At 40.2% G+C, this 26,944-nt stretch overlaps 1 protein-coding gene across 1 annotated transcript in view; it reads left to right on the top strand.

Annotated features, from left to right (window-relative positions):
• The window catches only part of adamts16 (ADAM metallopeptidase with thrombospondin type 1 motif, 16), a 73,354-nt gene that overhangs the window by 32,139 nt on the left and 14,271 nt on the right, over positions 1-26,944 (top strand). The window contains exons 10-18 of the mRNA XM_072678869.1: positions 2,114-2,267; positions 7,687-7,782; positions 9,950-10,098; positions 11,011-11,183; positions 11,979-12,109; positions 15,686-15,809; positions 16,513-16,757; positions 19,170-19,308; positions 21,743-21,869. Of these exons, the coding sequence (XP_072534970.1) occupies positions 2,114-2,267; positions 7,687-7,782; positions 9,950-10,098; positions 11,011-11,183; positions 11,979-12,109; positions 15,686-15,809; positions 16,513-16,757; positions 19,170-19,308; positions 21,743-21,869 (1,338 nt within the window). The remainder of the gene's footprint in view (positions 1-2,113; positions 2,268-7,686; positions 7,783-9,949; positions 10,099-11,010; positions 11,184-11,978; positions 12,110-15,685; positions 15,810-16,512; positions 16,758-19,169; positions 19,309-21,742; positions 21,870-26,944) is intronic.

Here is a 26,944-nt window from a genome sequence, read left to right on the forward strand (position 1 = left end):
GCCTAGAAGGAGAAGAGCCTCTCAGCTGACTGAGGTCTGTGCTCCTGCTGCGTGATGCGCCAGCACTTTAGCCTATCTTTAATGTGGGAAGCAGCTGAAGGGAGGTGACAGAGCAGAGTGAGGATGCGCAGCTCTGTCAGATCCAGCTCCAGATGCGGCTGAGCCGGAGGAGTCGGGCTAATTGGAAGCAGATAGGGAGCTGCGCTTAGAAGAATGGATTCATAAATCAGACAGAAAATCAGACAGTTTCCGCAGAATGGAAGCAGAGTAGCCTGGCCTGTGTGTGTGAATGGAGGCAGTTTTCTCAGGCTCAGAGCATGTGCTGAACAGAGTGTCATGTTCCTGCATTGCCCAGTCTGACGCTGTCTGACAAACTGTTACCTCTTAAAATAGAAAATAGGGCCAACACAATGAATGCATCATGATGGCTGCTAATTCTAATAGTTGTTGGTAGCTACTACAACATAGACTGGTTGATTTCTAGTATAGTTAACAGACAGCAGGTCATACAGGAACTACATTAGCAAGTCTATTTGATGTTACTTCATAAATAAACATGGTTTAAAGCCTATTCATTTAGGCATGCACTTTCATAATGCCAGTTAGTAGGAGTGTAGGATTTATTACTCCAAAACTAAAGAAACAAACTTCAGATACCGTCCACCGACCGATCAGTTTCAATTGGGGTAAGGGGAAAGCCATGTGAATTTAACCAAATACTAAAAGAAATGGAGTTAAGTACTTGCTTCTAAATTTACTTGTAGGAGCCCTAGAATTGGGTTATACAAAACGTGCCAATTCCAAAACCCCTAAACTGTTACATAACAGTCTTTGACATGTTATATTTATGCCCCTAACATTATCATACACCCAGCCCACTAGTCCTAATCCAAACCTTATAGTCCTAGTTAAAGTTAATGAAGATGCTGTAAAACGCAAGGACCACTTTAAAGAGAATCATGAACTCTTTTAGTTAAAGCAAACAGACCAGGATTTGTGACCATTGCTTTTCATGTGCCAGTGTCCACAGGAGGGTAATTTAACTTAGCTGAGCAAAGAAGGTAAAGCCAGGGAAGCATGCAGGTATTCATGCTAGGCTAAATCGCTAGCCATCCAGCTTTTACCATCTCAAGAGGCAAAATAATTTTTTATATTTCATTTTTAATTCAATATTTCATTATTAATTATACATTAAATTATAACTTTAAACTGAGCAACATCCGTTGCTCAGTTTAAACATGTAAGTTATTTCAGATACTGTACGAATGTTGGCTGCTCACAGGAAAACACAGTTTCTAAAATACAATAAACTTTACAGCTGCAGTTTGAAAACTGGGGCACAGTTTAGCAAAATTTGTTCTAAGATTGATTAATAAATGAATAAAACATGCTGCAGAGGAGTATATTTTACCATAACTGTAGTGTGTTGGAAGTAAAAGTCCCAAAAAAAGAAAATATTTAGTACAGGATATTTTAATAAGTAATAATTTAATACATTTTAGTATTTGAATAAACGGCAGATAAACAGTACATAAGTGCAGTAGTAAAGTAGTGTAGTGAATTACATCAGTCGTCAAATAAAGTCTAAGAAATGTGGCACACACATACAAAGGTTTGTTTTACCCAATAAAATTAAAGGCTTTAAAGGTCCTGATTTTCTCTGTTTTTTCTACAACATTTTTGCCCTGAAAAAGTATTAAAACATGAACATGCTCTCTCTCTCTCACACACACACACACACACACACACACTTTGGCCCTATAGCCCAGTCAGAGGTTCTGTTAAACTCATCAGATTTCTGACAATACAGTCCAGTATTTCTGATCATGTAAAACATACCATATTAAAAGCCATAAAGCGTTTCCTCATGATCCCCGCTATCATGTGACGCTACAGGACCCGATAGCCAGCCCTCTCCCAGCAGCATTCAGTGACATTCATCATAATAAACTGTCAGGACAGGATTGGGAGAAAAAATTCTAGCCCCATAGTAGAGTGCTGGAGATATTGTTTTGTTTCCATGGCCACCACCGCCCCCCACTGTAATGTGGGAAATGTAGTTTTTTTATGATGTGAGTGAGTGATGAGTAGTGGTTGTACCTTCTGTGTCCAGCACGGCGCAGGCCACCTGTCTGTCAGATGAGCCCAAAGCAGTAGAGGAGTACAAATACCCTGAGAAACTTCCCGGGGAGCTGTACGACACAGACACACAGTGCAAGTGGCAGTTCGGAGAGAAGGCCAAACTCTGCACCCTGGACTTCAAGAAGGCAAGGATCTCCTGTTTTCTCTATATACGTGGTCTATGCTTACCGTATACTCACTCACTGTCCATTTTCACAAAGCCTTGTCTTGTATTCCACCTTGCTGGCGTACCAACTGATACCATGGCTCATTTGTTAATGCATTATTAGTGTTAGCCATTCTGTAGCATCTTAACCCCTTGAACCCTAGGCTTATTATTATTCCTATAGACTGCATAGACTATTGTATATGTTGTGGTAACAGTTTGATTTGGCAACTCTTGTGGAGTACCACAGGGTTTTATTTTAGGGTCTATGAAACTGAAGGTAATTGTGACAGTAATGTGGTTATGAGAGTGAAGTGTGGGCTAACATACAGGGTCTAGGGGTTTATCTCCATATATGGAATGTATGGACTGAAGATCACTGGTAGACATTTATAGGTATGGGTTAGTTTAGAAGACTAGAGTAAAGATCCATTAAACCAGTGTTTATAGTCTATGCAAGATCGTCAGAAAATGATCTGGAAAACTACTGATTACATACAAATTTCCAGTGAGGGGTCAGTCAGTCAGGGCAGTTTCTGAGCTTTTGTTGCTTGCACTTTCACTTTAGTTTGGACACTGCTGGTCTCTCTCAAGCCAGAGTACATTGATGGTCTGTGTATGCATTGGGTCAGTGCAGATTACTCTCAACAGTGGCCCCATCAGTCAGAGGGCTAAATATGCACTGGACTGCCGCCAGTGCGAACCTCTGTTTACTGCACTCTGATTGTTCTGACTGAATGAGAACTGTAGAGATGCATCTCTTCTGAAAAAAGCCTAGATCTGATCCTGAGGTGATTGAGGGTGGAAACAGCTGATCAAAACCCCTATTTACCTTCTGTCCAATTCATTACCTTGGCCATGTTGTGAGCACCCCCTCCACTATAGCTTCTTCACTATATAGGTGTGCAACTCCAGATCTTGCGCACTCTTTTATGAACTATTTGTCAAACTCCTTCTTGACACAAAAGCAGGAGAAAAAGTAGGGAAACTGTGCTGGACTCTGGCCCTCCAGGACTGGAACTGATGACATTTGCACTACTACAGAACCACTATTCACCAGATTTCCCAGCAAAGCAGTGACTTTGGAATTATGTGGTGCTGATACGAATATGAATGGATCAGGCACAACCATGTCACTGCTAGGTTAGGAGTGGTCTACTATACTCAAAAATATCCCGCCCAAAGTGGCCAGCTCTGTGCTCTGAAACTGACAGTTGAAGACATAGTAAGGTATGGCTATCACACACTGTGCATCAACAAATGAGCTACAATTTCTAACTGTACACCAGCAGCACTCTCAAAAATAAAGGTGATTTAAATGTTTTTAAATGTTTTTGAATGTGCATAAAGAACCAAAGCAGAGCTGTGAACAATTCTGCACTTTTAAAAACATATGATAGACTTTTGTTTGTACTTTTTTTAGATTTACAGATTTAAGGAAATTCTTAGAAAGATACTTTTTAATTGTGAATTATGGAACCAAAGTGGTTTATCTACGCCATTGCTCATAGAACCATTTGAAGGGCCATTTTTTATGAGTGTAGGTGGAGCTGCAATATGGGGTTTCTAATGTTGCTGCTTTACATGCAAAAAAAGTACAGTATTTTTTTCCAGCATTGCTACCGCTTTCTGCAGTTTACTTAAATATTGCTTTTATTTACAAACGTACGTCTGTGACAGTGTGTATGTGTGGCTTAACTTGTCATTGGTAAGTATTTCTGTTACTGTACTGAATGATAGTTCTATTGCTAGCTCCTTTTCAGTGTGAGCTGCTGAGTAACTGAAGACAGATTCATTGTATGTGCAGACATACTTGGCTAGAAAGCCTGATTTGGATTCTGGAGTTAAACTGCAGCCAGAGTTTCTCTTTGCTGCAGCAGCAGACAACTGATTCAGTGAAAGCATCACAGACAGATCACACATCTGTTTCATGGCTGTTGAAGAAGAACCCAAACAAGATTTTGGTTCTCTGCTTGGACGAATAGTTGTTTTTCTTTTATGTGTAAAGTATTTGCACATAAAAAAAACAATAAATAAAATATTATTCTTAACAGGCAGATGAATGCAATTAAATGTTTGTTTTTCATTCCAAGAGACAAAGAGTTCATTTTTTCCCCTTTTATTTACTGTTTCTTTTCAACACAAAAACGAGGTGTTCCTTCCCTTTGCTCTGCGGTTCTCCTTTTCTAACTTGATTTCTCAATGCTGTTGCTGCATTTATTTGACATGTAAGGAATGTGATCTAACAACATCCAGTGTCACAGTTGTAACTGTAACACAACTGTAACACTGGATGAACAAATCAGATGTTCTCGAATGTACACTATCTGGACAAAAATATTGGGACACCAACTGATTTATTGTTTTTTTACGTACATAAAGGTTACCATCATTGTCACCTGCCTGTTCATCCAGGTGATGTGTGATATTAAGAGATATTAGGGCTGTAAATTTAGCATTTTAAAACAGCTGTTGGTCTTCCATCACTACCAGAGTGAATGAGCCTCTCCTCAGGCTTTTGGCAAAAGATAGAGAGAGAGTGAGAGAGCGAGAGACAGAGCACGCTTTGAGCATTTGAGCATTCACTTTCTTCTCTGCTGGAGGTGACGCAGACTGAAGTTGGGTAAATAATATTTTGGAATGTCCCGTTTTCTTTCTTTCTTTCTTCTGCTTCTTCTTCTTCTATTTCTTCTTCATCTCTCTCTGTCTCTGCCTCTCTCTCTCTCTCTCTCTCTCTCTCTCTCGTTGCCTGGAGTTAAATTAGCTGTGACTTTAACAGGCAGCTGGGTAAACGCACTGTGGGTTTTGGACCATGATCACTTTGGCAAGCTGCTGCCGTCCTCCCCATCTGCGCTCTGAATGTTGTCAAAATAGCCTCCAATAATGCAGATGTGAACTACGCAGGCATGTTAAATACCAGAACCTGGCTGCATGCGGATTTACAAAATATAATTCTCTGCTAAGACAGTTAACCTCTTAAACGCCTCAGAACCACCAGTGTCCCACTGGTATAACTTAGGAACACCTCAGCCAGTTTGCACTGCTTTGCGTGTAGTAACTGATTAGTAATCCTAAGTGCGTAATAGAAGACAGAGCATACGGGGGTTAAATATATACACTGTATGTCCAAATGTTTGTGGACACCCCTTCTGATGAATGTGTTCAGCTATTTTAAGTTGAACCCATTGCTGACACAGATGTGCCAATACACAGTTTGTCTAGTCTCTGCTCTCTGGACCAGATAAACATGAACCTATTGACACCATGCCTAATGTCAGGCGTGGGCTAGAGGGGTGTAAAGCCCCCTTGCACTGAGCTGTGATGCAGTGAAACTGTTCTCTGTTCTATTCTTGTGATCCGTACAATACTATTTGGATGAGTTGGGGCGGGGATCATTCACCATCCTGACCTTATTAACACTCATTAAACTTATTTATTAAAAAATTAATTCTTGTTACTCCAACACAAGCAGGATAAACTCCTTTTTAAAAACCTTTGATTTCAGAAGAAACAATGAACAAGCAGGTGTCCCAATACTTTTGTCCATGCAGTGTATGTAACTTTAATTTCTTCTCCACCGTTACTAGTTGTCTGAGAGCAGGTGTGTATGTGGAGGGTTGTACATTATTTACAGTCCACAGCATTCCATTTCAACTACAAGAAGAAAACAATAAATCCTGTTGATTTATATCAAACCCAAAAGCAGCATCTGATTATGAATCCAGGGCCATTTTTCAAACACAACAGCTGACTCATAAAGCTCTCATTCATGAGCTTCATGTTGAAACTCCACTATCTGATGCGATTCAGGGGAGGATGAGTTTTCCTAGTTACTAGTTAATGCTCTACAGAAACTACATGAAGCATTTGTTGAAAATTCATGAACAGCACCATATAGTTGCCAGGAGGGCTACACAACATTGTTCAAAACTGATATTGCAATGTTTAGTTAGTTATTTATTTATTGCAACATACACCATTTGTGCACATATTTGTGGACACCCCTTTTAATGAATGCTACATTAAGCTACACCCATTACTGATGCAGGTATGGGCTAGAGGGGTATAAAGTCCCCCAGCATTGAGCTGTGGAGCAGTGGAACTGTGTTCTCTGGAATGATGGTGCTACGTCCAATATTTTTGTGATGAATTAAGAAGTAGGGGAATTGGTGTGGTGGTAATCATCCAACATCCTGACCATTTTGTTACTCCAACAAAAGCAGCATTATTTTATGAATCCCCTTGATTTTAGAAGACTGTAAGTAAATGAGCAGATGTCCTAATACATATGGTGTGTATATTAATTTTTATATAAATTTGCACCAGATTTCACAAGAAGTCGCACAAATTTTCCTTTTGCATCAAGCATTAGAAAGGTATATCATGATGTGGTTGATTTAATTGGCCTTACGTGCCTTTGCCTGTCCTGCAGTTTAAATATTGAGCATGCGCACATTACACTGACAATGCTGAAGTGATATATTTTGTAGGCCTAGTTTGTATTATATTCTACTCTAGTACAATTACATAATCAGTTGGACAAATTCATTCAGTCATTAAATGCATTAATTAATATTCATAAACCCCCTGGACAAAAAATAGTCACCTTGCATGTTTAGGACAGTAGTAACTTCAGGCTCCTGCAGATGCCATTGCACGAGGATGACCTGGCTATAAATACCTGCAGGGTGTGTGACGGGACTTATAGATTAAGAATAGTCTCACTGGATGTCTGGAAAATGGGTGGCAAAGCAGATGTTTATAGTTGGGTAAAAGGAGTGATTGCATTTGGGCATGCCAAAGGCCACAGTGTGAAGAAAGCAGCTAAACTTGCAGGTGTATCAAAAGCATACCGTCATACAGGTCTACCAGCAGTGGCAAAAATCCCAGATCAAAGGAAATTAATGGGTAAAATTGGCAGACAAAACATCCACAAAATCTGGCCGAACTTGGGCAGTCCATGCCAAATTGAATCACAGCTGTTATTCGTGCTCATGGAGGTATTACATGCTCTTAGGTCATGCTTTTATGTCACTGTACATATTTTTTTTGTCTGGTGAACTTATAATGTAATATAATGGATCTATTTGTATTGGAACCTTACTGTACTTTACTTGAATATTTTATTTATACTTTTTGTACATATAGTTGCGGTGAAGTGTTACCAGTTATTGTTCTGAATCATTTTGTTTGCCTTTTTTTTACATTCCCAAATAGAAAAATTCTACTGTAATACAATGTGGAACAAAGGAACTACATTTAAATAACTAAGTTAATAAATAAAGAAATAAAGAAATGATTGCCTGTTCACCTTTGCTGGCTCAGCTTTCATCGTAAAGATAAGCTCCTAAAGAAGTTTCTTATGTCTCTTATTCTCTCTCTTGCTCCCTCTCTCCCAGGACATCTGTAAAGCCCTGTGGTGCCACCGGGTTGGCCGAAAATGCGAGACGAAGTTCATGCCAGCTGCCGAGGGCTCTGTGTGTGGGCCAGAGATGGTGAGGCACAGTCACAAGACCAGCCATCTTCACCTAAAAATACAGCAAGCCTTGCTCTTTATCCACTGCATGAGCACTTGGAAGCTGCAGGGAGTTTTGAGTTCCTCCAGTTTAGCAGGGCATCTCAGTGCACTGCACCTCTTTGCACTTTCCCCTTTCTCTGCAGTCACACACTTTACTCAAGGCCTGAGTCAGACCTACTAGAGCAGGAAATGCATGAAAGTGTCAGTTTTCCAGGACTCAGAGTAAGAACTAGTGCCCTGTCATGAGCTGTAGTGCTCATCAGCTGCTGGACTGCTTCTCTGTATGTGAATAGAGGCTAGAGGTCTATATCATGTTTATCTTGTTATAAGGAACATTGGTGTGATATAGCTACAGCATATGGACAGAAGTATTGGGACATCTGCTTATTCATTGTTTCTTCTGAGATAAAGGGTGTTTTAATATGTTGTAATGTGTTTAATGTATAGTGCTTTTGTTGGAATAACTGTCTGTACTGTCCGGGGAAAGCTTTCTGCTAGATTTTGAAGCACTGCTGTGAGGATTTGATAGCATTAGTGAGGTCAGGGTGTTGGATGATCACTACCCCAACTCATCCCAAAAGTATTGGATGAAGTGCCATCATTCCAGAGAACACAGTTATACTGCTTCTCAGCTCAATTCTGGGGGGCTCTATACCCCGCTAGTCCATGTGTGGCATTAGGCATAGGTTTATGTTTGTCTACTTCAGAAGATCCTATTGTGTTCAGCAGTGCTGTGGCCTGTTTGTATCTAGTTTCTAGATTACAAAGATGGAAGTCTTTTCTAATTCCCATGGAGTTTCCAGCTTGCTCCAACATGTGATTCTTAGCTGGTGAAACATGGGTGCATTGGAGCAGGAACTTACCGGAATTGTCAGCACTGGAAAAGTGTTATGTATGGTGATAATTGGGATATAAAGCAGCCTAGGTCCAAGTAGAGTCTGATTCAAAATATTGAAATATTCAGTGTATATCTGTTCTCCGCAAGCCCCTTGATCTCATGAACTGTGCAATTTCGAGAGGGCAGAATTCCTTTCCTGTGACTCAGGCTCCAAGTACCTGTGTGTGCTAAGGAGTTGAACAGTTTTTTGAACTCTGTTAGAGAACGTTCCTTAGGTTTAAGGTAATTGGTGTCCAATGGTGTGAGTGCAATTTTTCCCAGATTTATATATATATATATATATATATATATATATATATATATATATATACAGGCAAACAGGCAGTGTGTGTGTGTGTGTTTCTGCCTTCTACCCCTTGACTGCCTCTAGTTAAGGGTTTGGTTTTAGGATGTATTGGACATGAAGGCTTCATCTGGTCCACTCCCACTGAGAGTCAGTTACGCAGCTCCCAGAATCCCAGCCATGCACTCTTTGGAAATCCCAGCTACATTCCCAAAAGAGCTGTTATCCAGACTTTAATGTTAATGTGAATTCTAGTCCCGAATGGGGATACCCAAAACCACATGGGAGCTCATACTCTGTATACTGAAACATAGATGTTAATTTCAGCTCCCAGTTCTGCACTTATGAGAAGAGAGAGCAAATGGAGGAATGTCAAAGTGTCAGGTTGTATATAAGTAGCCTTCGGTTAAATTCATTGGATGGAAGTGGAGTTGATGGTTAAACTGCTGTACTATTTGTACATGATAGATGCTCATCTGAAGTGAAGTGCTTCTGTACAAAAAGCTTTTTTGAAAGTGCAGTGCTGTGTGTATGTTGAAATACAGTCAGCATATTGCAGTGTTATTTATCAGTGCCATCTATCCTATACATGAAATGGAAAGGGTCCACTGTAAGACCACCGCTGACTATATATTATATTATTTGGGTGTGACTATTCTTAACACAGTGGTAACTGTGACATGATTGAGCCACACTAATATCGTTGTTTCAGGTACAGAGATGTTGCTGATGTGTTTATACATTGTGGACTTATACTATAAGACATTATATATTTATTATTATTATTATAAGACATTTTTCATGATACACAATATTTATCACAATACATGTAATCACAGACTAAATAAATGATACTTGTGATAAATATGTGATATTTTATTCATTATGTACCATGTGTTATATTTTATATATTTGTGATTTATAAATGATAAATATGCCTGACATACTGGTGCTCTCTTGCAGTGGTGCCGTCGTGGGCAGTGCGTGAAGCAAGGGGACGAGGGACCGCGCCCAGTGCATGGTCAGTGGTCCTCCTGGTCCAGCTGGTCCGACTGCTCCAGGACCTGTGAGAGCGGAGTGACCTATAGAGAGAGACACTGCAACAGCCCTAAGTGTGTACTGACCCCTGACCTGCACAATAAACACACACACACACACATACACACACATTTGCTGTACTAAGTATTAAGACATATACTTACAACATACAATACAGTATTTAAGTTTACATTAGTGTAATTGTATAATTACTATGATAGATAATATACTAAAACAGATATGGTTTATTATACTATAAAATTATATATCAAGAATTAATGTAATACTACAATTATGTGTTATGTCCTGTAGGACATTTTATGTGTCCCGTAGTTTGTGTCATTCGTCTTGTGTTATGTGTTGTGTGTGGTGCGTTGTGTGTCCTGTGGTGTGTGTTATGTGCCCTGTAGGGCTGTTATGTGTCCTGCAGGGATGTTATGTTTCCTGTAGGGTGTGTTATGTGTCCTGTAGGGTGTGTTATGTGTCCTGTAGGTGTGTTATGTTTCCTGTAGGGTGTGTTATGTGTCCTGTAGGGATGTTATGTTTCCTGTAGGGTGTGTTGTGTCCTGTATAGTGTCTTATGTGTCCCATAGTGTGTATTATCTTTCTTGCAGAGGTATTAGAGTAGTGTCCTGTAGGGTGAATTATGTCTCTTGTAGGGTGTATAATGTATCCTGTAGGGTGTATAATGTCTCTTGTTGGGTGTGTTATGTGTCTTGTAGGGTGTGTTGTGTATCCTGTAGTGGGATATGTGTCCTGTAGGGTGTATTGTGTGTTGTATGTTCTATAATTGTGTTATAGGTCATGTCGTCTGTATTAGTGTATTGCAAAGTGTGAATTGTCCTGTAATATGTTACATTTTTCCTTTTACATTCCTTTCACATGTTACATTTTCTATTTCTTTTAATCTTCTATCTCTCTCTGTCTGTCTGTCTCTGCCTGTCTCTCATCTTTTCTCTCTTTCTCTCTCTCTCACTGCTATCCAGGCCAGCCTATGGGGGCAAGTTCTGTGAGGGCCCATCCCGCTCTTATAAGCTGTGTAACACTGAGGACTGTCCACAGAACACTGTGGACTTTAGAGATGCCCAGTGTGCAGAGTTTAACAGCAAACCCTTCCGTGGCTGGTACTACAACTGGAAACCCTACACACGAGTCGACGGTGGGTGGCCTAGGTTTCCACAAGCACAGAAAGACAAATACACACCACATTTTGTAAGCAAGAACAGCTCTTGAGGAATATCACAAAGCCTCAGAAGAAGATATGAATGTATTCCCAGAATATGAGCACATGCTTCCAATAGCAGTGAGTGACTGCAAAAGCTCACAGTATAACATGACATACAATACGTCTTTGTGTATGAACAGTTTTGGCAGAGACTAAATTCTAGAAAGTCTTCACAGAGATCTCTTTAGTTGAAAGTGCCACAGTCAGCTCTGCTAATCTGCTCACTAGCTTTAATAGGTTTCTGTTAGTCACAACTGCAAGATAATAACTACGACTATGTGTAGCTGTAAGATCTGGCTTGACTGTATACCCTATTCCTGGATCAAGAGGTGTGTAACTGTGTGTGTTGTGTTTTACCATGTGTTGGAGCTCTTTTTTCCAGTCCAGAATGTGAATAGCAATGTATAAGTGCATGCTAATTTGTGTATGTTGTCGCTGTCACTCAAAAACCTATTATCTCCAAATTGACAATTTTACAGGAGAAGTTACAAAAACCTTAACTTTCAATGAAAGTTGAAAAAGTCATTTTGGAGCATTTTTTTTATTGGTCCATTCATAATGACTTTGGCACAATGTAAAGAATAATCGACCTATTCAAAGTATGGCAAAAATGCAAAACGAAGATAAAAGAATGGAGATAAAAGGATTTGGTGCTACAACAAGGATATGTTCCTATCCAAGCCCAGGGATTATGTAAATGTGTGTATGTATATATATGTGCTTTCTCAGATCAGGATGTGTGTAAGCTGTACTGCTTTGCCGAAGGCTACGATTTCTTCTTTGCACTCTCCAGCAAAGTCCGGGATGGGACACTCTGTACCCAAGACAGCGCCAATGTGTGTATTGACGGCATGTGTGAGGTAATGCTCTTGTTCTTAAGCGCAGAGTAAAAGAGTTTAATGTCTAACGTTTATTTCCCTTCCCAATTTAAGATCTAACCCACTTATTAGTACACACACACACACACACACACACACACACACACACATACACTCACACACACACACATATAAATATGGGATATATATATATATATAGGGAAAAGCACTGGGCACCCACTTCTGCAAGAAGATGCTTGTGCTGGGCAGCATTGATGATCAGTGATGATCTGCCCACCCAGCGAGAGCAAGGCCAATTGTGCTCTCCGGATCCGGATGCTGATTGCAGGCAGCATGACCCAGGATTTGAAACAGTGATAGTCATAAGGGCAGCATCGCAATCAGAGGCCTAATGTTATAATATTTAAATAATAATCTTATGTGGTGGTTAAATAATTCTTGTCATGATGTGATGTGTTCTGTTGTTTGTGTTATTTGTCCTGTTGTGTGTATTTTGTGCCCTGTGGTGTGTGTTACCTGACCTTCCTTTGTGATGTGTTAGGAGTCCTGTTGTAAAGTTGTGTCTTCTAGTGTGTCTGTGTATGTAATGTGTTCTGCAGTGCATATTCCATGTCTTATATCCTGTGGTGTGTGGTATGTGTCTTGTAGTGTACTGTTTTGAACTGTAGTTAGGAAAGTGGTGTGTTTTCTGTGTCCTGTGGTGAGTGGTTCATGTCCTTTGGTGTGTGTTACATGCCCTATGGTTTGTTATGGGTCTTGCTGTGTCTTTTATGCAGCCTTTGAGGTAAATGATGGGTCCAGTGATGTGTGTTATAGATTCTCTGGTATGTATTATAGGTCATGTGGTGTGTGTTACATGTCCTATGGTGTGTGTTACATGTCCTGTGGCATGTTGTGGTTACAATGGGGTGTGTGTTATATAGTTTGCTTTGTTTAAAGTGTCTTGTAAGGTGTTATCAGTTATGGCTCCACTGTCATGTTTACGTGTCTCATTTTTTTTCTCTTGGATCTGGGTGCAGTAATACCGAATGTGTCCCTTAGCGGCCGTGTAGGGGCCACTAAACATTTGTCTGTGCTGCATATTTTGACTGCTGTTACTATCATGGAAATTCCCAAAGTCTAGAGACGATTCTTAATCTGTGTTCTTGTCTGTCTTTGTGTTCTTGTAAACTTGTGAAACATCATCAGTCACAGCCCGAGTAGTGTTCCATTCAAAAGTCAGCGTCTAGCCAACTACAGTTTAAATGCCCAAATGTGTTCTTGCGCCACCCGTGTTATCGAGGATGCATTGCTAGGTGACTTGTGTGGACAGTAAAATATCCCAGAAAGCATTTTGCACTGCGCTGCTGGTCGAGTTGCAGAATGAGTCGTACAGCATTCTCCCGTCCTCTGGAGTTTGTTCTCGAGAGTTGAAGTCGGAGGAGGAAGAAGGAGCAGAACAAAAAAGAAAAACAAGAAGAAAAACAGCAGAAGTTGGAGAAGGAGGAGAAAGAAGAAGGAGTAAGACAAAATGAAGCAGAAGAAGAAAATCAGAAGAAGAAAAAAGGGGAACAGGAAGAAGAAGAACAAAAAGGAGAACAAGAAAAGAAGACGAAGAAGAAGAAGAAGAATATGGAGAAGAAAAAGCTGTAGAAGAAGGAGAAGTGTCTTTCATCTCAGCATGTAGTGACTGTGCCTCTGTGTGCAATGTAATATGCCCTTGAGCTCTGGCCAATCGCTAATCTGTCCTGAATCCAGAAACAAAAGCTCCCTTTGGAGGACTCTGGATGCAAATCAATTTCATGCCTCGTATGTTTGCCCAGAGACAGCCAGCTCCAGTTCCATCTAATTGAATTTTACTGTGAGCACCGAACTATTTGACTTGTCAAAATGACACGACCTGCCTTTGTAGAATGACAGGAAGAGAAATCATTTTGACATAAAGTGATGGTATATGCAGTGGGGCGGTAAACTGTTGTTTCAGTCCATGTGATTTGCACAAACGGTTGCTGTGACTAACGGAAGCGGCTCGTCTGAAATGTGCTTTCCATCCCAAAGAAACTGTTAGGAAATGACATGGGATTTGGGCTGCTTTGAAAATAATACCAGTATTCCGTTCAGGTGAGGTATGAGATCACCCCTTCATAGTTTCAGGTTGTTTTGTACAGGAGAGATTTGACTGGATTGTGGGTTTTTTTCTTTTCTTTTATGTGTTTATAGTAGTTTATGTTTAGGCTCTCTGTTTCCTTGACTGCCTCAAAAACTATTTGTCTTTATTAGAACCCATGCCTTGTAGCTCTACCTTGCTGGTGTAGAGTTAGGAATTCTAGCTAATCTGTTGTACATAGCTCTTGTGTTGTGCTGTATATTGTATTTTTTTGTATTTTTATATTGTATAGTGTATTGTATAGTGTTTTAGTCTACTTTAGTGTCATTATACGTATACAGTACAACAGAATTGTCTCTTTGCATTGCCCAGCTCAGAACGCTGGGTCAACCATGCTGCAACAACCCAACAGTGGCAGCTTAATGACTCGGGGTATCATACCCATAACCTTGTGAACAATAACCCAGCTTGTGATGTTTTAATGGGTACTGTACACTACACTACAAAAAAAAAGTGCTTTTAAAAAATTGCTTTAAATGGTTCTTTGAGTTGGACTTTTTGTTCCATAAAGAAATAAGCATGTTTGTAATAGGGATGTGTAAATGTGATGAACCTTGAAATTGTAAAATTGTTGAAGTTGTAAAGGTTCGTTACCAAGATGATCAAGGTTCTTCAGATGTACTCATCTCTATTACAAACATGTTTCTTTTTGGAGCCAAAAGCTTTGGCTCCATAAAGTGATACCTTTTGGCTTTTCTATGGCACCTTGATTTGTAGTGTATTCATTAGGGTTTGTTCGGGGTCCTGCTGTGTGTGTTATGTGACATGTGATGTAGTTGGGGGGGTCTGGTGATGTATGTTATGGGTTCATTGGGATGTATTTTAGATCATGTGATGATCTCACATATGTCAGGAGATGTGTGTTACATATGCCCTATTGGGTAAGTTGTTATGGTTAATTAAGGGTTTGTTATGTAAGATGACCTATAGTGCCTATACCACACAGGCTGTTAGCCCAATTTCAGTACTGAGTTTGGAACAGCCAACCACCCATGTGTTGCATTAATAAATGAGGTAGACCTAAGGTAGATAGAGCTCATTGAGTAACCAGTCAGTTGAATACAAGGAAGGATGTAATCGATGGGATGCTCAAGGAATGTGTTATGTTAATGTCATTGATATTTACATATCGTCATCTCCATTGTTGCTGTTTTTTGAGAGAATTTGAATCAGGCAGTTGATCCTTACATTACGTTCATTACATTTTGCAGCATTTCATAATAAATGGACAAAAAGAAATGCTCTAAAAGGACCTGGAAAAAAATGACATTGACTTTCAATGAAAGTAAAGAAGCTTTTCCGCTTCTCCTGTAAAGTTGCCATTGTGGAGATACAAGGTTTTTGTGTCACAGAGATGTTATGAAAGTTACATGAATGTATCATGCTTGACTGCAGTGTGCATTGCTGTTATGGATGCAGCTCACTGATAGCTGGCATGTTGTCTCTTGCAGAGAGTGGGCTGTGACCGGGTGCTAGGGTCTACAGCAGTGCCAGACATGTGTGGTGTCTGCAACGGTAACAACTCTACCTGCAAAATCTACAAAGGCCAATACACCAAACAGCATTATGCTAACCGTAAGTCTATTTAGCCCTTTCAAACATATGCATGCCATTTTTGCCATTTCTCATCTTCAGTTGTGTTTTGGGTGATGGGTCATTCTCAGCACTACAGTTACTCTGACATGGTGGTGGCATGTTAGTGTGTGTTCCCCTTTTACAAGTGGATCAGATACAGCAGTGCTGCTGGAATATTTAAACACTGTGTCCACTCATTGTCCACTGTATTACACACCCCTACCTAGTTGGCCCACCTTGTCGACTTAAAGTCAGAGACAGAAGCTTATCTGTTGCTGCACAGTTCATGTTGGTCATCCTCTGCCTGGTGGACTGTTCTCTGTGTTCAAAAACTCCAGTAGCACTGCTGTGCCTGATCCTGTACCAGCGCAACCTCCACCAACATGTCAGTGTGACCCACCACTCAAATAATACCTGCTCTGTGGTGGTCCTGACCATTAAAGGAGGCTAACAGAAGTCAGTTACAGAACTATAAAGTGCTCCTATATAGTAAGTGAAGCTGTTATAATGGACAATGAGCGTAGAAACAAGGATGTGGTGTTAATGTTATGACTGAGCAGTGTGTACATATATATGTATATTAAAATATTAGTCACATTCAATATAGAACTTTAGTTTACAGTGTTTTGAGCTCACTTCAAAAGCTTAAAGCCCAATGTAAGTTAATCACTTTGTTTCCTTTCCACTTTTTTCTGTGTAATAGAGTACTACGGGGTGGTTACTATCCCACCAGGGGCCCGCAGCATTCGCATTGTAGAGCTGAACACCTCCAGTTCCTACTTGGCTCTGCGGAACAGCCACAGGAAGTACTACCTAAATGGCCGCTGGACAGTGGACTGGCCAGGCAGGCACTCCATAGCTGGGACTGTGTTTGACTACAAGAGACCCTATAATCGCCCGGAGAGCCTGACTTCCACAGGGCCAACCAATGAGACCCTGGTGGTGGAGGTAAGGGTTTCAGAAGCTCAGGATGTAAACGAGTCTCTCTCTCCTGTGCTATGGATGCTTTCTGTGTTTAAAAAAGAAGCTGCTGGAAAACCAGCTTTCAGCTAGTAGGTCTGTTGGGGGAAGTCTGAAACGGTGCAAATCTCAACATCAGAATGCTTTAGGAAACTGTTCAGTGTGTCATAATCTCAAATTCTCAAAATTCTGCCACGATTTAGTTCACTATGCATGTACTACTCACCGTATCATGATACATCAATGAAATTTCCCTAGTATTAATGGCCTATCAGGTTTATATGGGCTATACTTTGTACCCTGATCTGGCTTTGACCCAGATAGACGAGAACATCTACACCAGCACAGCACAGCAGGTTGCACTGAGATTGCTGATCTTGTGACATAATTCATGCTTCTTTGACACTTTAGTTGAGATCATCCTATTCCACATGATGAGAGATAGAAAGATGCCTTTCCTGCTACTGCTGTTTCATCTCGTAAAGCAGCTTACAGACGTCTATACATTTTATATGATCATGTGATTATTTGGTAAGGATTCAATGTCAGGGTGTTTTACACAGCCCAGGTGCACAGATTTTTGATCGTTCTTTGACAAAGAGTATCCTAACTTAACTTGCGTTGGCGTTGTTCTTGTCCAGCTGGCTCACAGCCAGATTTGAGTATAAAGTTCTTTCTGTAGATGCTGGCGTCTACACTTTCAGAGAAAATCTTATTTAAACCATGCACTCCAGCAGTTGTGACGCAGATGACCTTACACTGCTTCAAGTAATGCATCAAATGTGTCAAAGGCGAGACCGATAATAACTGCCAGAGCTGCAGATGCACAGGGCTGGATGCAGAAATTCAGTATGTTGGTCTGTGAACAAGCAAGAGCATACATTCACACTGGAGTCTTAATCCAGTGAAGTCCAGCTTGTTTTTGATGTCTGAAAAAAAAAACATTTGTTTAATCAGATTAACAATAAGAGCTGTCTGAACTGTATTCTTGTAAACCTAATACACAACTCATTTTACTGTATTTTACTGTACATTTACTGTACTTTTATCTAATATGAAGAGATCATTTTTAAGACAGAATTAACCTTTTTTTCCTTGTTATAATCAATACCTCACACTTTGGGTCACATATTAAAGTTGCGTTTTTCTTTATTGCCCTGCTTGTCTTCTTCTTCAGCTTTAAGACAGATGGATGTCAAATAGATGATTTTATCAAGCTTTGCGTATTGTTGGTAATATTAACCAGCTGCTCGCAGATATAAACCTTCCTTTAATAAAACATTCCTAAATAATTCTATTAGTAATGGGAGAATCCAAAAGAATAGTACAAACTAGCCAGGCAAGGTCAAAACATCATATAAACACCTGGAACTACAGAGAGAAGGAGAATGAAAGAGAGAGAAAGTTAGAGAAAGTTAAGAGAAAGAGAATGTTATTTCTTATATATTTCATTTATGTACCAATTATATTTTATATTACAGCATTAAGCATTATAATAGTGTATCATTTTTATAAAGACACTAAAGGCACCAGATACATGGGAAAAAGCCAAACCAAGAGTGGTCAAAGGCCCCAAACATAATATAGTACAATTATAACTAATATAGTAGCCCTGATCTAATATATCTAATCTGTCATTTTCCCCCAGATATAGTCATTTCCAATTCCCAAGCAATAGTTAGGACTATTACATGATGCCACCCCTACTGGGAAGTTGATGGCTGACTGTTCATGGTTGTTAATCATACTATTTGAATGGGGAAAAAACATATAGCTGTAATGACTGTTCAGTAAAACCTGTCCCACAAACTCACATATATTTCTGCTGTTTTGTGAAATATCACTCTGTCTTATCTAAAAGTTGTACGGACACTCCTTTTGGCTTATTGAACCAGATGGAGTCATTCCTAGAATAAGAGTTGAGTGTGCTGAATGACATCCATGCAAAATATTATGCAGATCTAAGAGGCGTTCTGCTTTCCAAAAGCAGGAATAGAACTAGAAATCAAATTATAGTGCAGCCAAGGCCAAGACCAAGCCTAAGCTGTTTGACTGTGGTGATGTGAATTTTTCTGTGTACGTTTGCATTCGCTTTGCTCTGTTCATTATCAGGAGCTGGACAGAGCACTTCCTGAGCTGGAGATGCCGACTCCACTACAGATACCTAGTCTTTCTTGGTTTGTGCTTCTTAAAGCTAAAGAAAGCTAATGACTGACTAGTCAGTTAGTGGATGGGTCAAATCATGTGTGAACCAACATGGACTTGGAAAGCCATTATTTCACTATGCAGATTAAAACAAGTTGTGTATTTATATCTACACTCAAAGTCATTTAATTCCAAACACATACCTTTTATTTCAACTTACTGCCCATTTCTTGTCTATGTGCTTTCTGTGTGCAGGTTCTACTGCAGGGTGTTAACCCAGGCGTGCGGTGGGAGTACACCCTCGCCAAGACTGAGGTGTCGAAGGAAACCCAGACCAAACACAGCTACACCTGGGCCGTCATCCGCTCCCAGTGCTCCGCTACGTGTGCCAGAGGTATGGTGTTCTGGACTTAGTTCAGGTCTTATGTACACTGCCTATCAAAGGTTTAGGGACACGTTGCATGCAGAGTTCTAATATCAAAGAGCTGATATCAAAACAATGAGGGATGTTACATTATTGAAAGAACAAAAGTTGGATTTATCTGGAGTTATTGCAAGTTATTGCAAACCAACAAGTGAGAGAGCAGGCTTATGTATTGAAAGTATTTTGAATAAAGAAATATATAAGCTATAAAAGCTATAATATGAATAAAGTTTTACATTTGGATGTAACATTGTAAAAGTGCTGTTTTACCAAATTGAGTTCATTCAGTGAATGTGTACTTACATTTACGGCATTAAGCTGATGCTCTTATCCAGAGCAACATACAAGGTTACTCAAATTAAAGAGAAGAGCCAATGTAGTGTTAGGAGTCTTGCCCAAAGACTCATATTGGTGTAGCGCAGCATAGTCACCCAGACCAGGAATCGAACCCCAGTCTCCTACGTGGTGTGGTATCTCACTGGCAGGAAGTGGTGTTATCTGTTGCACCACACCAACCATCTTAGTAATAAAGCTACAAAGGGTTCTTTTGAACGGTGCTATGGAAGAACCACTTTTGGGTCCATAAATAACTATTTTTAAAGGAGGAGATATGAGTGTGAAGAGCCATTCAATTGGTAAAGAACCTTTATATTGTTTGCCACACATAATACTCTGTTACAGAATTACAAATGGTTCTTTTGTTGCATTGCTCAGAGAATCCTTTGTAGCAACTTTATGTAGAAAGTGTAGAACTGTCAGTAAATTAGCACATAGGCTTAATTCATGCTTTGTTTTATATTGAATGTGGTTCCCTGTCGGAGGGCAACTTTAGTTTTAACCATCATATACAAAGAGGAAATGCCACACCACTCAAAAACCACCTGAAGATGACTTTAATAATTTTAAATTAGTAGATGTGAGAGTTTTGATTATTTGCTTCTTTCTAAAATGACAACAAAAACACTTCATAAATGGCATGCCAAAATATTTGACTGCTATTCAGTAGGTATTCCTCAAGCATTTTCTTTAGCCTACCCTAAGGGGCTAATCGAAAGCTTCCTCAGACGTTACCAGTTATCTTTTTGGCCTACCTGTGTGAGCTGCGCTTATCTGTCCTAATGAGAGCTCTGACCTGCGCAAGGCTCCAAAACTCAGTCTGTTCCCATACTGTTTGGGGAAATGAGTGGGGTGGGGCATCCTCCCCTCTTACCTGACCCTGTAATTACATGCAATAATGACCTGCAGTCAGACAGAGGACAAGAGCTCAAAACAAGGGTCAGACGGCCTCTGGCCAACCTTTACAGACATGTTGTTATTCATTAACGTCATACAGTGCTTGTGCGCATGGATTAAAATATATTCACTCTGTTCGTCCATTTATCGTAATATCACACATATACGCACATAAAGATGTAAAGTAGGATAGATTGACTCCAGTGAAAGAACACAAAGCAATAAGAGGTCAATTTTTTGGTTCTGTCTTAAACCCATAATAAAACCATGGTAATTATATTAGCGAATATAGCTTGTTTTTTTGTGTGTTCGGTTGCTTGTGCCAGATCTGTGTATGTATTAAGTAGCCCCAGGCTATGTCCCAAATCTTACACTGCAAATCAAATCAAATTTATTTGAATAGCACTTTTTATTTGAATGACTGGTTGTCGCAAAGATCCAATAATATGATGTATGATATGATCCAATAATGAGACAAAAGATCAACAAAACAGAAACATAAAAAACATAAGACCCCCAATGATCAAGCCAAAAGCAAGCATGGCAAGAAAAGCCCTCTTCAGAGCTGGAGGAAGAAACCTTGGGAGGAACCAAGACTCGTCCTCCTCTGGTTAAAAATTACATATAAATTATTGATAAAAAGTCACCGTACCACCACGTAAGACTGTTCTTCTATTCAGGTGTGCTGATATAGTCATAATATAGTATAACTAATACAATCATAGTAGAGATGGTAAAAATGCTAATCATAAACAAAATGATGATGGTTTATGATGGTAATAATAATAATAATAATAATAATAGCAACAAATAGGGTTTGTAGGGTAAATGTAGTCAGTAATGGAGGGTGGGCAGCTGTACAGAAGTACAGTAGTACTTTCATACTACACTAAAAAATGCACTTCTTTATTTTGATGGATGTGTTTTGTGTTTTTTGCAGTTCATTTTTTCATTTGTGTTTTGCTAAGAGTTAACGCTTATTGAAGTCATTAAGTGCCATTATTACAAAAGGGAGAATAAAACAAAAAATAGCTTTATGGGTCATCAATTGGCTGTTAGATACATGTTTTTTTTGTTTGTTTCATGCTTTTATGTATTGTTGACATATACAGTATGTTATATCCATTGACAAGCCTGATCTTTGGTGTTGTTCCTTCTCATTGTGCCACAGGTGAGATGAATGTGAAGGCAGCGTGTTATAAGGATCTGAGAGTCCAGGTGAACACATCATACTGCAACCCACGCTCACGACCCAGGACCGGCGTAATGCCCTGTAACACTCAACCCTGCCCTCCCCGGTAAGACTACACTTTTAACCTTGTAAAATAAATGTTAGAGATCTAGATCGCTTGATTTAGCACAGACTCAGCTGTGCAGGTCTGCAAGTTATTATTACAGAAATATTCAGTTTATAAAAAGATCACAAATACAGGTAGGAAAAAGAGCTACAGGCAAGTCTGTACCCGCTGTGAACTAGTGGTCAAGTGTAGTTTGCATGGGATCTGATGTTACACATGCAGCTCTACCCAAATTTCTTAACCAATAAACAAATTAAGTTTGTACATTTATCAACACTAACAGTTTTATGATAATTAGAATTGGTAATGATTAAATTATTTTGCAGTGTGTCACTTTGCAGAATTTGCCTCTTATGCAGCTCAACTCAATTGGCAGGTGTTTGAGTGTGTGAGCTAGACTTGTTCTGCCTTTTCTGCTCTCCAGTCTCTCATAATAATATTTTACAAAAGTCATCTCGGCACTGGTTCAGGCAGCAGTGTTTTTTACTTTTTGTCTCGTGTGTCAGGCCTGACTAAGAACCAGTCTGTGTCACGGAAGTTCACCAGCTATAATGTTTGGACGTTTTTCAAACAAGAAAAGGTCTTAAAAAGCATTTTTCCCTTAGGAATGCTGTCAGGGAAGCTACTGCTCAAGGTTAACCCTTAGAAGTTGTGTGGAGATTTTGCTGGAGAAGATCAGGAGATTGGTAGTACTCCTGAGCATGTAAAGGTTAACCTAGTAATGACAAACCCAACATAATATTCCTCATTTATTGTGCTTCCATGTTTTCCGTAACCATAGAAAAGATGCACAAGGCTGCCTTTATTGTGATTTGTTACAGAAGAGACAGTTTTAGCAGTTAGATTATGTTATTTCAGGTAAATGCACCTACAGCTCATTATTACTTGTAAAGAGTAGATGAATTGACAGATAGACACCTGAAAGGTTAATAAGCTCCTCAACTGTAACCCAACTGTCGTAAAAGACAGCTAATGACTCATCAGACTGGGAAGTTTCTCTAAACTATGCTGCTCCAGCCATTAAAATACTTGAACCTACCATAAAATCTGCCTGATTGCTTTGCTGATTGGGTCCCAAGTGAGACTGAATTTTGTTTGGCTCTAGCATTTGCTAGTTCCCCATATCCACCTAAGAGCCGCCCAGGTGGATTACAGGGCTTTAGAGTGGCTCCGTCTGCGCTGGGGCGTGGGTTGCTTTCCTCACAGCCCCCCTGAATGATATCTGGTCTGGACAGCAGTTCGCTAGTCACATACAGACAAGTGAGGAATGTTCCCTCATCTAGTAAGTTTCTGTTAAATGAATGATGAGTGTAGTACTCTTCTCTCTTTTAACACATCTGACTGGATGTGGTGAGACATGCATAAATGAGCTCAGAAGCCTCTCCAGTCTCAGCTGCAGCTGTTTTTTGACTTGTCACGTCCAAAGCAGTGTGAGTGTGAGGATGTTCTTGGTCCTCTTTATTCAAACTTGATTGCCTGCAGGCATAATTTATTTAAATGTCTTGATGACATCATAATGTATCAAAGCCTTGATGACAGTTTCATTTATTGCCAGTGGGAGAGGTCAATGCCCACTTAAACTGAACTACACTGCCACTCTGGGCACTGCATGGGCAGGGTGTGTTTGGGGGTTTTTGCCCATGAGGCAACAAGTTCACTCCACTTGAGAAGCAGGGTGTATCCTCTGCCATGACTCAGACACTGGCATCCTGGAAAGGTCACCCCTCATCTTTTCCTGGGTCAGTGACAGTCCTGAACCCATAGCAAAAATCCACAGCAAAGATAAGGCCTGACCAATCCACTGGATCAGTCATTAAGACGCATGCATATTAAAGGGATTTCGAACAACACTCTGGACATAGTGTCAGGAAAAATTCTAAGACTAAAGAAAGAAAGCCTGAGAGTTCTATTTATGAGGGAACCCATGTTCTTCTCATGTAATCTCATCTAGATGATCGGCCCTTGAGTTTTAAATCATTTTTAAAGGGGCCCTAGAATGTCAAATTGATATTTTCCTTGGCATAGTTAAAAGTTCAAACAAAAGCTCTAGCTAAAGCTGGCAAAACAGGAAAATTGTGCATGTCCCACAGTCCCCACCATAAAGCAAATTACCAGGGTTGTAAAAAGAGTGTTAAACATCTGAGCATTTTTCACCACAGCCACACTGTTCATATGTCAAATATAACCTACAATACTCAATAAATGCATGCTTTAGCCCCTTTAACTTTCTAGAGGGCTGCATGATCTTCCCAGGCCTATGGAAAGTGTGTAAAAGTGTGGTAGTTACAGCAGGACTAGAGTCTGGGTAAGTGTACAAGCAGGTTTAATTGATTTGCACAACAGGATAAACTTATGAGCCTATTGTTCAGAATAGTCCAGGTAGGGGTAGCCATAAAGACAAACTAGAAAAGACCAGACTTCAGAACAAAGTAAGGAAAATACAAACAACCCAAGCAGGCAAGTTGACACCATGAACTACCAAGTTCTACAAAGCAAAAAGACAAAGCTCTATATACACAAACTAGTTTCAGCCATTTACAAGCTGCAACTAGATGCAGAGAGGATACTGCAGTCATTTAACCGTTCCAGGTGTTTGTATTAAAACTGCAAATGCTGCATCATCCTGTAAGAAAAAATGGAAACAGGTAGAACAGCTCTATAAAAAAATGTTGGACTGAAACCAGGTTCTTTGCAACTTTTCTGTGCCATATACAACCATCTACAAAAGGTTTTCCACCAACATTTTGTAATGCTTTCATATAGTGCAATTACCATTTCTAAAGAACTCTTGAAAAGCCAATTTAAGATTGGAGGTATACTCCTCTTACTGGCATAAGCTAGAACCTAAACAATATCAACATTTCTGTTCAGTTTACAGAGGATTTAGAACTTGATATTTCTGCCATGGTTAGCTTATCTGATGGGGCAGCCTCCATAATACAATCTCCAAACTTTCTTATGGAACTTTGAAAAACTGCCAGCTAGTACCAGTCAAAAATCACTGTTAACTACCTAAGCTACCTAAGCAGAGTCAATAGGGTAACCACAACATAATCCATCCCACCCAGTCACACATGCCCTAAGGAGCGAGCAGGAGACCTGAATCCACAGTGGACGTTGACAGGGACTGGGAAAAGACACGAAATATGACCAGCAGCATGACTGGGCAGAAGCCAGGACAGTGATGAGAAGTAGATAGGAACCAGGACGTAAGAAATTACAGCGATATGAAGTTAAGGACCATGACCGAGACCAGAGCACAATTAGACCAGAGCTTTGGGATAGGAGGCAGTAGGAGAACAAAATCAGTGTCCAACTCATGGCTATCATTCAGACCCAAACCGAAACAAAAGGGCAGATTAGAAACTGATGCGCCAAATCAGATGTCAGAGACACTGGAAACTCAACGGCTGCTGCCTAGAGGAGCTTGTCTAAGGTATCTGCAGATTCTTGTGTCAGGAAGGCTAGAGAGAAAAGAACTGCAGGCTGGAGGACTGGAGCAGCCACATTAAGAAGCTTCATGCTTATTTCAGAAGTGACATAATTGCCCTCAGAAATGGCCAATGCTGTGTGTACAATATTCACCTGTGGAGACAGTGTGCACCTTGTTCTGTACCTGACCACAGATGGAACAACCTCCTCAGTCAGTAACCATGAGATTTTTTGAGGTGAATTCCACCGGCATGGAACAAATAAGAGCCCTTCTGCAGCTACCATCATTCCAGTCAGTCTATTTTTTGAGACTCAGGCTAACATCCATGGGTGGCATAGCATTCTGAAATGAAACCAGTATATAGAATTTGAATTCCTTAAAGGCATAAATAAAGAGAAATGGAGTACTATACACAGTGAGGCTAAATAGTGTGTGAGGTAACATGGCATAAGAAGGCCCAAACAAACTCTCTATCCTACTTATCCTACCCTATGTTAAGAAACAGGTGCAGACAATAATTAAAAGGCGGGACTCCAGACTAGACACAGGTAACGATGATGGTTAGGGGTGGAAATCAGGTGACATGGAGACAGGGCAGGGGTGGCACTCAGCAGTAGAAACTGTAAGTTTTGCTGAGTTCGACGCCACAAAACTAAAACTTCATGCTCTTGGTCTTCCTATCGATTCAGTCCCCCCACTCACATGAATGCCGTGTGCTCTCAGCACAACAATCTACACCTGAGTTCCGATCATCTGTTTCACCTTGTGAAGTATTGCTTTTGCTTTTGTCAGTCCCTCTGTTTATGACCCATTTTTGCCTTTAGGATTTAGCCCTGCTGCTTTGATTGACTCTCCATTTGTCCTCTGTTTTTTCTGCTTGCCTGTCTGCTCAATTCACCCTAGCCTGGTCCAATATGTTGTGTTTTGCTCTTACTGTTTTTGTCCTGGCCTGGCTTTTTTTTTTTGGATTGTCTTTTTTCTAAATAAACCTACCATTTGGTTTAACCTTTGCGAGCATCTGCTCAGTTCACCCAGCCTTACATCTTTGGTAGATTCCTATAGATTTGTTCTGATTTAGCCGATTGTAAAGCCAGCCACGGTTGTTCACTGTTCTTTGATGTAAAGATAAAAAATTAATCATTGATATTTTTTGAAAATCATCGTTTGTAGAATATTGAAGAGAATGTTAGCCTCTGAGCTCAAAGAGTGAGGGAGAGGGAAGAAGGATGAGAAGATGAGTGAGCCGGGTTGGGTGGACATTTGCTGCATCAGTGTGGTGCTGACAGGTTGGATGCTTTGGAGTGATGAGGGAAGTGAGCAAGTTGGTGGCTGAAGGCCTAGAATGTCTACCACAGAGCTGTGGGAGCCAGACTAGTGAGAAGCAGGGAGGACAGCAGGTTGATGGCCGGGAACAAATCACATCCATGCCTCCAGATGAGTAGATCGGGACCTCCACCCTGCATACATTCTCTTTCTTTCTTGGCCTCTTTAGTAGGGGATGGCCATCTACTGACAGTACGTACATACGTAGGCATTAATCTGGCATTTCTCATTTTCAGAAATATCTCCTTCTGGGAAGCTAGTCATCCTTAGCTTCTTCCATCACATTCTTCTTTGCAGCTCATCAAATTAGTAAGCTAGT

This window comes from Salminus brasiliensis, chromosome 5 (assembly GCF_030463535.1).
Source record: "Salminus brasiliensis chromosome 5, fSalBra1.hap2, whole genome shotgun sequence".
Lineage (NCBI taxonomy): Eukaryota > Metazoa > Chordata > Actinopteri > Characiformes > Bryconidae > Salminus > Salminus brasiliensis.